The sequence below is a fragment of the Neophocaena asiaeorientalis genome, unplaced genomic scaffold (genome assembly GCF_003031525.2).
Source record: "Neophocaena asiaeorientalis asiaeorientalis breed wild unplaced genomic scaffold, Neophocaena_asiaeorientalis_V1.1 scaffold423, whole genome shotgun sequence".
In the NCBI taxonomy this organism is placed as follows: Eukaryota; Metazoa; Chordata; class Mammalia; order Artiodactyla; family Phocoenidae; genus Neophocaena; species Neophocaena asiaeorientalis.
In genome coordinates, this window is record NW_020174133.1 from 1,045,974 (window position 1) to 1,058,287 (window position 12,314).

The window sequence follows — 12,314 nt, forward strand, 5'->3', positions numbered from 1 at the left end:
GGGGAGAAAGGCTGTGGGAAGGGGGAAATGTGTGTGAAACACCATCTTCCATGGCCTCCCTGCCTGCAGGACCCAGGGGATGAATATCACTGTGGAAATGATTCCATATCTTCAAACCAAACTTCAGAGAGGGGGGTGTCAGTGGGCAAGGGGGGCAGGAGGGTTAGCTCCTTGTCAGCCCTGACACACAACCTGCCAGCTCTCAGCCTGTGCACTTGTGGTCACCTGGTTACATCCTGGAAACTACCCAGCCACACCTAAGCAGGTGGCCCGCCCTTGCTCCGCAGGTTGAGCAAGCAGGAAAAGGTGGCAGCAAGAGGCAGTGGGCAGATCTGCTGGGCAATGGTGGCCGGAGCCCCAGCTAGGATGGGCTTTCTCTGGGGCCTGGCTCTGCCCCTTTTCTTCTTCTGCTGGGTGGCTGTGGCTCCTAGGAGCTCTGCAGGTAAGGAGGCAAGAGGGTGCCTGTGGGCTTCTCTCCTGACTCTGGGTGAGAGCTTCTGTACTGCAGCCCTTTGTGGGTGAGGGTAGCTCTCTCAGGTTAGTTATCATCAACCATAAAGCTATATACATGAAGTATTACTATGGCTGATAGTATGCAACGGCACTGGGTCAGCTTAAGCATGTGGGACTCTGCGGTCCATACAAATGTGAGGTTGCTGTGGGTTTGTCTTTATGCCTGTGAGGGTGTGAGTACGTGAGGCGGGGAGATTGTGGGGGTCAGGGAGGTGCAGGCTGGTGATAAATCTGATTAAAGCCTAAGAATGTGGCTTGACAAGATTCTTTCTCCTCCAAGTTTATTTTCTAGCATGGATTTCCTTCAAAAACCCATTTTTGTGTGAAAAGTCTGACTGTCACAGGTTGTTTGTGGAGGGTGGATTCTGAGAGAGGCAGGGCTTTTATGAAAGAAGAGAATGAACATTGATCTGTAATAGGAACTGTGCGAGGCTTGTCACATGCATTATCTCTTGTAAAAATAGACTTTATTTTTTAGAGCAGTTTTAGGTTCACAGCAAAATGAGCAGAAAGTACAGAGATTCCTATGTATCTTCTGCCCACCTCCCCACAGCCTCCTCTGCTATTAACATCCCTTACAAGAGAGGTACATGTATTACAATCGAGGAAGCTACACTGACACATCATTATCATGCATTATCTTTTAAGACTTTATTTTTCAGAACAGTTTTAGCTTCACAGCAAAATTGAGAGGAAGGTACAGGGATTTCCCATATACTCCCACCACTATCTTTTTTTTTTTTCTTTGTGATCATCACTTTTTTTTTTTGACATGGATATACCCATAACGTTTTATTGAATGAAAAAAGTTGTAACACAATATATAGTTTGATGACATTTTGACATATATACACTACTGATACTATGTATAAAATAGATAACTAATGAGAACCCACTGTATAGCACAGACAACTCTACTCAGCCATCACTATCCTTTTAATCCTCACAGTTAACCCTGTGAGAGAGATACAATTTTCATTCTTACTCTCGTCCAGCCCCCCACCCACCGTGAGGAGACTGAGGCTTCTTACTGGGATTAAGTAAATTGTCTGCAGAGCCAGGCTTTTATTCCCCACATACCTAACCCCTGGACCACACTGCCTCCTGCATGCACTCATGATCTACCAGGCTTGTGCTGCACATTTTTTTTTTTTTTTTTGCTGCGTTGGGTCTTTGTTGCTGTGCACGGGCTTCTCATTGCAGTGGCTTCTCTTGTTGCGGAGCACGGGCTCTAGGCACGCGGGCTTCAGTAGTTGCAGCACGTGGGCTCAGTAGTGTGGCTTGCGGGCTTAGTTGCTTCACAGCATGTAGGATCTTCCCAGACCAGGGCTCGAAACCATGTCCCCTGCATTGGCAGGCGGATTCTTAACCACTGCGCCACCAGGGAAGTCCTGTGCTGCACATTTGACGTTTAATTTAATATAATGTTCACAATCCTATGAAATAGGTACCCCAGCTCCATTCCACAGATGGGAAAATGTAGGCTTGGAGCTGGGAGAACTGGCCGGGTCACAAGGTTGGTAAGCAGCAGAGCAAGCAGCAGAGAGGGGACTCGAACTCAGAGTCCAAGTCCAGATGTTTTCCTCTCCACCAGTTTGATTTGAGGAATGGGTCAGGAGAGCTGCAGCATTCTAGAGCTGTAAAGAGCCAGGGTGGGCTTTGCTCTGTTTGAGAAGACCCCCAGTGGATAAGAGAGTTGGGTGGGGGGTTGTGAGGGCTCCAGAGATGAAGAGGCTATGGGTTTGGGAAGCATGAGGAGGTTTCACCGCAAGATGACCTCACAAGGCTCCCAAGAAAGGAAGAAAATGTGTGAGGGGTGGTCAGTGGTCAGACCCCACAGCTTGAGCTTCAGGCTGTGTGGGCGGCTGCAGAAGGGCTCTGCCTCCACCTGTGGGGACTGAGAGGCTCAGAGAAGTATCTCGGGCTTTGAAGTGGAGAGAAGCAAGTATATTTCTGTAAAAGCGTGGTTTGTGTGTGTAGGTAGACCGCACTGAACAGGTAATGAGAGCGAGTGCCATGACCACCTAATACTCATGTGGGTACAGCCTGAAACTCTCGCTATATGAAAGTAGGTTGTGTGCTCTCAGGTGACTCCTTGAAAGGACGTGGTCAGGGAGGGATGCTTAATAACCCCCTGCAGGCTTTGGAATGTAAGGGCTTCCCCATTCCCCTTCCCCTCTGGTCCTCACCCCCACAGCAAGGCAGGTATGAGACCCTTGCTGGTAGGGGACAGAGTCAGTTTTTGCACCAGTAAATCGTCAGACTCCAGAGCTGGTAGACAACACACCTGGGACTAGAACCCAGTGTCTTGCCTCCTGGCCCAGTGATGCTTCATTATCCAATGGGAGACACAAGAGGACAAGCCGAGGACCTGTCCTGACACCCTAGGTAGAGGTGACCAAATGGTCCTGGCCCTCCTTTGGGCCCTTGGGTAATTTGGGACCAGTAGGTCTCAGGAAAGACCATCTTAAACCATAAGAACCCCAAAAAAGGGTGCTTATATTTTCATCTTTTCCTTCCAAGAGTAGGGTTACTAGATAAAATACAGGGTGTCCACCTAAATTTGAATTTCAGGTAATGAGTTTATCAGTATAAGTATGTCTTAAATATTACATGAGAAATACACATACTAAAAGAATTTGTCATTAAAATAATTCCTTGTTTATCTGAAATTCAAATTCAAATTTAACTGGGCATCCTGTATTTTTATTTGCTAAATCTGGCAACCTTTCTCAAGAGGCACCATGGCCTACATACAGAGAGATCCCCTCTCCCTCTGTAGACAGGAGAGGCACCCTTGTCAGCTCCTAAATATTTGCTGTAGCCTCCCCCGGGCAATGCGTGCCTGCTGGCCCTCCACTCACACGACCTCAGAGTGTCGGTGCCGTGAGCAGAGACCTCCTGCCCTGGGCAGACATGCTAGCAGCATCTTTCTAAAAAGTACAGTTTTGCTTCACCTGGCTCCCTGTTTCCTGTGGAAGACGCTGGGTTCATCATTTCTGGCGTTCTGGGGTTCCATCCTTGCCGTCTAAGGCCCACGTTTAGGAGAGGCTTGAGCGGGTGGGCAGCTTGCCCTTTTCCTTTGCTAGAGCCCTGGGGGCTCTGCCTGCTTCCCTCTTTTGCAGCAGCCATCACCCACACTGTCCAGGAAATTCCTCTCCTCCAATCCCCGCAGCTACCTCTCAACACAAAACCACAGAGGTTTCTTGTGGTTGAAGTGTTTTACTTCCATGCGGAAACAGTCACTGGATGAGAAAAGAATTGATAGGAAAGTGACAAGGGGGTGGTGGTGTGATGAGTTGGGAGATTGGGACTGACATGTATACACTGATGTGTATAAGATGGATGACTAATAAGAAAATAAATAAATAAATAGACATTAAAAAAAAAAGTGACAAGGTTCTTCCACAAAGTTCTAAGAGTCATGGTCCCTGCTCTGCAGTTCTTGGCTCACTTGGGTCTTCTGCCTTTTTTGCTCCCCCTTGAAACTGGATCCTGGCCCTACACATTCACTCGGATGGTTTCAGACCAATAATCAACTAGATTCTGGGGATTGCTTGCCTCATGTGGGCCATCAGAGGACATCAGTCAGGGCAATCCCAGTTCCATGGCTGCCACATGGGCCTGGTCTTCCCAATAGTGCCTCCTCTTCCTTGAATATATAGATGAAAAATAGGGCAAAAGCAGTCTCCCTCCCCACCTTCCTCCCAGCAGGGCCCAGGGCATAAGCACAAGAGCTTGTGTGAAGTCAGTGCCCTGGGACTCATAGCTCACAAAGTTGGTCTTACCCAATACAGGCCCCAGCACCAGTGAACCAGGCCACACAGAAGTGCCTGCTGTGACTCCAGGGGTCAGGACGAGCTCAGAGGGAGTCTTCCAGACCACTGACCTCACTGAGACCTCTATGTCAAACCATATCTCTTTGGAAACTCAAACCCTAAGCACCCAGACCTCTGATACGACCTTCCTCCCAGGCAGCACTATTTCAGTAGCAGAGAACAGGGAAAACAAGACCATGGCCCTCATAAAAATAATGCCTTCCAAGTCCTCGGCTGTGATGACCACTCCTATGGAGACATCAGCCACAAGCGGCAGCCCCACAGGACGTGGAATGACCACAGTTGAGACCGTCACAGGCACTGAGCTCTCGAAAGCCGCCTTTGACACGCTTTGCAATTTCGACAGCTCTGAAGAGGCAAAGAGAATCATGGTAGACTTCTTGAAATTAGCTCACACCTCTACAGAAGCCGAGGACTTGTCCTCGGAGAGCAGCGCTTCCTCTGACAGCTCGGTTCCAGCCATCACCGCCTCACAAGTCCTGTCACCTGACATCGCTGCCCTGGCTAAAGCCTTGGTTACCTACAACATCAGCAACATCGAGGTGATCGATTGCAGTGTTACAGAAAGAGAAGCAACTACCAGCATCCCTGGGGCCTCAGACATAGATCGCAGCCCCACGGGAGGAAAGACCCTGCCTACCCCCGAGACATCCGCTTTGCCTGACTCCACTGAAGCAAAATCACACCCCGCCAGGACCACAGCCTCTGATGAGACCTTGTCTGCAGCCAGCGCCACAGAATCAGCCACACCTGACGTCACACTCACCATCAGTAGCACCACGGAAATGGAAACAACAGCCGCCAAGGCCACGGCCCCCAGTGGAACCTTGGTGACAGTTAGCATGAACCTGTTGGAAGAAAACTCATCCCTCTCTGTTGAGACAACAATCCACACCGAGGTCTCAGGAGCAGTTACAATCTCCACAGGGACTGCGTCAACAGTAGGCGAGGTGACTTCCCCTGCTAGGTTCTCAGCTACGGTCTACAGCCTGTCTGAAGTGACTACCATCATGAGTTCCACCCCTTCAGAGACTTCTACCACTGACATCACATTCAGTGCGCCCGCTCCCAACAGCAGGAGCCCTCTTCCTTCTGTCCATCCGGCTACAGCCAACAGCAGTCAAGAAACAAACATCACCTTAGCCAAGACCACAGCCTCTGCAAAGACCTTGAATATAGCCAGCACAGCTGGAGGGAAACCCTCAACAGCCACGTCCACCAGTGCTCAGACCAGTCTGACAGATGTTACTGCAGGTGAGCGGCTTCCCCCATGTGTTATTTTTGGGGATTTGGGGTTTGGAGTCTGCATGTTTAGGGAGTAGGGAGAAAGGAAGGATCTGGGGGCCTATTCTGAGCCCTGTCTCTGATGTCACCCCTTCATGATCTTCTAGTGGTACTTGCCAAAATCAGTAACGAGCAGAATTAAGGTGGTGTATGGAAAAAGTGTGGAGAAATGGTTTGGGATCTTGTCTCTGCCCTTAACAACCTGAGTGACCTAGGACAGGTCCCTCTCCCTCTCTGGGCCTCAGTTTCTCCACCAGTTGCTGGAGGAGGTTGCGATGAAGTCCTTTCCATCTCTGCCATTCTACGGAGTTGACTGTTAAGTAACTACTGTGCACCAGGCAAGGACCCAAATTTTACTTAAAAGACACAGCCCTCATTATCTGAACGCCTCTGGTTCAGCCAGGGCCATACCATATGGGCATCTGGCCCAAATTGCTGCCCTCTGAGCAGCTGGGACCCCATGAAAATGGAGCTCACTGGATGCACTTGCTGGGATTGGTGGCCATAAATGGTGACTTAAAATAAATAAATAAATTGGGCAAAGATTTGGGAGTCTAAAGCTACATCTCTGGGCAGGACAGGAATAAAGACGCAGACCTAGAGAATGGACTTGAGGACACGGGGAGGGGGAAAGGTAAGCTGAGACAAAGTGAGAGAGTGGCACGGACATATATACGCTACCAAATGTAAAATAGCTAGTGGGAAACAGCTGTATAGCAGGGAGATCAGCTTGGTGCTTTGTGACCACCTAGAGGGGTGGGATAGGGAGGGTGGGAGGGAGGCTCAAGAGAGAGGGGATATGAGGATATATGTATATGTATAGCTGATTCACTTTGTTATACAGCAGAAACTAACAGAAAAATGTAAAGCAATTATACTCCAATAAAGATGTTAAAAAATAAATAAAGCTACATCTCTAAGACAACAGATATGTCTTGGAGAGGAGGTGCCTTGTCAGCCCAGCTCCCAGTCAGCCTATAGCCTTCACCTACACTTCCCATCACTCTTTCCTCGTGCCTCATCCCTGCAGTATCCTCAGCTTGCACTGCCTTTTTTGGGGGGTGAAATAAAAATATTAATCACAACCACGTTACTGAATATCTTTTGTATTCCAGGCAGAGGTGATATAAAAATATTTCACAGCTAGTGAGCATTGGCACCAGCTGAAGTTTCTCTCTGATGCCAGGCAGTAAACTACTGTATGAGCTTTGCATGTTATCTCCTCTAACTAAACCTTCAAAACTACCTTATGAGGTGGGTATTCTTACACCCCACCTGACAGATGAGGAATAGATTTAAAGATGGTAAAAAAGTAACAGTGGACTTCCAAGTCTGTTTGATTCCAAAACTCAGTCTCCTGTTGTGCTTTTATTTTTAAAGGCTCAATTTATTAATATATTTTTATTTTAAAAAGCTTTTATTTGTTGATTAGATGATACATTCACATGATTTGAAATTGAGTAAGTACAAAAGAGTACACCGTAAAATGTCTTTCTCCCATTGCTGTCCCCCAGCTCCCCAGTTTTCCTTACATCCGTAACTGATGGTATCATTTTCTTGTGAATCCTCTTCTGGACATGACATATGCATATGGAAGCATAAGAGGGAAGATGGAGGATATCTGCATATGATATCGATATAATATAGACATAGATACTATATCATATAGATATAGAATAATATCTCTCATCTTCCTTTTCATGCAAATGGAGCATGTGTTAAACACAGATCTCTGAGACAAGGCCATTCTTTTTTATGGCTTCTCAGTATTTTGTTTTACCATAATTTATTTAACCAGTGTTTTATGGATGGACATTTAGGTCTTTTTTTTTTTTAACATCGTTATTGGAGTATAATTGCTTTCCAATGGTGTGTTAGTTTCTGCTTTATAACAAAATGAATCAGTTATACATATACATATATCCCCATATCTCTTCCCTCTTGCGTCTCCCTCCCTCCCACTCTCCCTATCCCACCCCTCTAGGTGATCACAAAGCACCGAGCTGATCTCCTTGTGCTATGCGGTTGCTTCCCACTAGCTATCTACCTTACATTTGGTAGTATATATATATGTCCATGCCACTCTCTCACTTTGTCCCAGCTTACCCTTCCCCCTCCCCATGTCCTCAAGTCCATTCTCTAGTAGGTCTGCATCTTTATTCCCATCTTGCCCCTAGGTTCTTCATGACCTTTTTTTTTAGATTCCATACATATGTGTTAGCATACGGTATTTGTTTTTCTCTTTCTGACTTACTTCACTCTGTATGACAGACTCTAGGTCCATCCACCTCACTACAAATAACTCAATTTCATTTCTTTTTATGGCTGAGTAATATTCCATTGTATATATGTGCCACACCTTCTTTATCCATTCATCTGTCGATGGACACTTAGGTTGCTTCTATGTCCTGGCTATTGTAAACAGAGCTGCAATGAATATTGTGGTACATGACTCTTTTTGGACATTTAGGTCTTTTCCAGTATTTTGTTATGACAAACAGCACTGCAGTAAATAGCACATTTTTCACATGTGTGTTATTTTCTGTAGGATAAACTTCTAGGAGTGCAATTGCTGGATCAATTCTAATAGTATTCTAACAGGAAGAAATGACTAAAATGTGGCAGGTAAAGGCAGGCACATTAGGGCTCAAGAAAAGACGGAAGTTGCCTACAAGCTGCTAAGTCAGGAAGGCTGGATTGAAAGACCTCTGCCAACCTGGAGCTGGAAGCACCGGCTGAGTGCATCCCCTCAGAGACCAGCCTCTCTGCAGCCTTCTCCCCGGCTGGCCCCTTTCCCAACAGCCCCATCCAGGCCTCCAGGCCTTGAGAACATTCTAGATCCACTTTCATTTCTCCTTCCTCACACTACTCTTTTGACTTCTCCAAATGTGGATGGGGCCTCTAGCCATCATTTCCTTCCCTCTTGTTGGGAAGACACTACGATGGGTCCAGTTACTGGAGAGAAGGAATCCTTTCTCTTTGCAGTGAATAGAGGTAAAATCCTATGTGAACACAGACTCATTTACACACGAGTGTGAGCACACATATGCAGCGTGGGGACAGAGACTGGGTAGCACAGTTCACATCTTGATTCCTGAAATGACTTACCCATATTTTCATCTTCCCACTGTTCTCAACTTGCAGGTGAGGATGGAGGCTTCTTCCTCCTGAGGCTGAGCGTGGCCTCCCCAGAAGACCTCACTGCCCCCAGAGTGGCAGAGAGGTTGATGCAGCAGGTGAGTGGCACTTTCTGTGCCGGGGAGTAGAGGAGAGTGAGAGGTTCTTGGAGACCCTGGGTAAGATCTCCAGGATACAGAAGATACTGTACACTTGGGAGGGTGTAGTTTCTTATGGAGTATTAGGAGTGAGATCTAAAAATCCCTGTCTGGCTTTGCTTCTGCCTGTTTTTGTATTCCCCTTCTCTGCTATGTAAAAAAAGATTCTTTCCCTAATCCCAATTTCCTCAGGCTTTAGGAAGGTCAGGCTTTCAGGCCCCTGGGAGAAGGTCAATGTTATAAATGGGCAGATAGGCAGGACTTCAGCTGCAAGTGGCGGCAACCCAACTCATCATAGCTTATACAGTAGGCAAGGTATTGGCTGAGAAACTGAGGTGGCTGTCCAGCTTCAGTTATGGCTGGATCCAGAAGCTCAAACAGGATCATCAGGATTTTCTCTTTCTCTCCCCCTCTTAGCTCTGCTCCCTTCGTTCCTCAGAGTCTCTTCATATGTAAGGAAATGTGGCTGTGACAGCCCTAGATTCACAAGGCACTTACCTCTCCCAAGATCTGCATATCGTACTAGGGAAGGACAGATCTCATTGACCTGGAAGGGTCACCATGACTGACAGCCCGACCTGAACCACATGGAATGGGAAGGAAAGGTCCCAAAGGAAATAGGGATATTAGACAGAAAACAAAAAACAAACAAAAAAAACCCCATAGATGTACGTTCTAGATGGGGACCCAGATTATATTTGTAGAAGTTGGGAAAATTCTCCTAAAAGCCAGATCCCTGGACAAAGCTTCTAGTGGTGGAATTCTAGGGTTAGGGTTTGGGGGATGATGTGAGTCACTGGAAGGTTGGAATGAGTCAGCTCAGCATAACTCTTGTGCCCCCAACTTGCTTCCAGGGGATGATGGGAAGAGGGACTATTTGGGCCCTAGAAGTTCTCTTAGTGGAAGGGGGGCTTATCAGGACTCCCATAATAAGGAGGTCCCTGAACATGGCATGGGGCTTTTAAGTGGGAGAGCCAAATAAGTGACAAATTCCCACTGCGCATGGATAATCCAAGTAGCAAGTGTGAATCCTGGTTGAAGAAGGAAGCCAAGGATATGTCAGATCTGAGCCCTTCAAACTGGAAACTATTTCAGGGGTCAGAAAGAAGCCAGGGAGATAGGAGCAGATCAGGAGCAGAGGTGCAAGAACCAGGCCATGCAAGTGTTGGGTGTCAGTTCTTGTTGGGAGCTGGCCACTGGCGAAAGGCTCAGGGGTCAGACAAACAACAAGCATGAGCGCCACGTAGACTTGAGTGTGAATTCCAGTTCCTAACTGTGTGACCTTCAGTAAGGTACTCCGTATTACTTTCCTTCCTTGTAAAATGAGGCTGGTACTACCTGCTTTCTAAGGTTACTGTGAGGTTTAAATGGCATGAAGGACCTAGCCTATGCCCAGCCTGCAAGAGGTTCAGAAAGTGCCGCTGGCCTCCTAATATGTTCCCTTTTGCCCACCAGCTCAACCGTAAACTGCATGCGTTTATGTCTCCCACCCAAGTCTCCCTGCTGCGTGTCAGGAGGGGCTGAAGAACATCAGCTGTGATCAGGCACTGCCATGTGTGGAAGCGGACAGTGCTGCCTGTGGCCTGGGCCTGAGCCATGTTAGCTGGAAGGTTCACATGTAGATCAGCAAGCCACGGCCTTACCCAGTCATGGCAGTGGGACCCTGGCTCACATATGCCTGGGTGTACGTGTGTAGGGAGGGGGTGGGGTCTTCGCCTGTTCCAGAGATGTCCTTGGACTTCCCCTGGCATGTGTGTTGTGTTTCAGTAAAGAGTGACCTGATCACCCATCTGTCACCTGCTGTGTGCTTCCATCCTACATTAAAATTACACTCAGTGTGGCCCAGGGTCATGTTTTTATGGTACAGGAATTTTGTGCACCCTCACTGCTACCTCCCTCCTTCATGCTCCCCAGGTTCTCAGTTTGGACCTTGATTACAGCACTGACTGAGGCTGGCCTTAGAGCCTCTTGAACTGTGAGCTCCTTCAGAGCAGGAACCACATCTGTTTATCTCGGTATCCCTGGAACCTAGCAGAGCACCTGGCCTGTAGTAGGATCACAGAGAATGCTTGTTGAATGGACTTGAATTTCAAGTTTTCGACACAAGCAATCCTCAATTATTCCTCCCCCATAGCTCATAAGTCATGTTGTTTTTAAAAATTAAACTTGGCTTATTTTTTTTCTATTGTAGAAGTAAAACTTGCATTTAAAGTTTTGAGAAATTCAAAAAGAACCAAGGGGTGGGGGAAAAGGAAATGAGAAGTGGGGGAAGAGAAAGAAAGAAAGGTCTAAAATCCCACCTCTAGTTGTCTGGAGTTGTCTAGTTGTATGTAATACAACCATTGTTAATGTATATGTTCAGCCTCTCCACGTGGGTGGCTCTGAGTGGATCTCCACCAAGAGGTACCTTACATTCAACATTTCCAAGATCAGAGTACTAACCTTACCCCTAAACGTGCTCTGCCTGCATCTTCCTCATCTCAGTTAATGTCAGTTGCATCCTTCAGTTTGTCGAGCCCGAATCCTTGGAACTATTTCTTATTCCTCTGTTTCCTTTTTTTTTTTTTCACATGTTATATCCAATTCATGAGGAAATTCTGTTGGCTCTATTGTCATCAAAATATGCCCAGCACATGAGCCCACCTCACCATCTCTACTGACTGCTCTCACCCTGGTCCAAGCTGCCATCATCTCTCACCTGGATAACTAGTATCTTCTTATCAAGCCTCCCTGTCTCTACCTTTTCCCCCCACTCCCTATCTAGTCCCAGTACATCAGCCAGAGCTGTCTTTTTATAATGTAAGACAGACTGTACCACTCCTTTGCTCCAAACCCTCCCATTTCATTCACGTTCATTCATTTCAAGCCACGTTCCTACAATACTGCAAAACTGTCCACGATCTGCCCCCCTCCACCAGCCTCTTGAACTTGCTCACTGCACACGAGCCGCACTGACTTCCTTGCTGTTCCCTGAATGCATGCTGCTGCTTCAGGACCTTTGCATGCACTGCTCAGTCTGCTTAGAATTCTTCTCCTCCAGATATCCTCTTGGCTAACTCCTGCACCTCCTTCACCTTCTCAGTGGGCCTACCTAACCACTCTCCTCTGCTTTGATTTTCTTCATAACACTGATCACAACCTAACATAATACATGTTTTATTTGTCTTGTTTATTATCTGTCTCCCTCGTCTAGAATGGAAGAGTTTGCACACTGCAGCATCCCTAGCATCTAGGATAGTGCCTGGTACAAAAAAGGCTCTCAGTAAATATTTGTTGAGTAAAAGAAGGAAACAACAAGACAACTTGGATATTGCTTTGAATAAGGGGAGTGTGTGTTTTCAATCGACTCCCTTCCTCTTGCAGAGTGGGGCAGAATGAGTTTTATAAAGTAGATTGGACAAAA

General features: G+C 47.0%; 1 protein-coding gene across 1 annotated transcript; it reads left to right on the forward strand.

Moving 5' to 3' along the window:
* Positions 1 to 288: 288 nt before the first annotated feature.
* MUC20 (mucin 20, cell surface associated) lies at positions 289 to 10,700 on the forward strand. The gene is made up of 4 exons (XM_024754765.1): positions 289 to 442; positions 4,311 to 5,606; positions 8,781 to 8,872; positions 10,367 to 10,700. The coding sequence occupies exons 1-4, from the start codon at positions 343 to 345 to the stop codon at positions 10,433 to 10,435; spliced, it is 1,557 nt and encodes a 518-aa protein (XP_024610533.1). The 5' UTR covers positions 289 to 342; the 3' UTR covers positions 10,436 to 10,700.
* Positions 10,701 to 12,314: the final 1,614 nt, after the last annotated feature.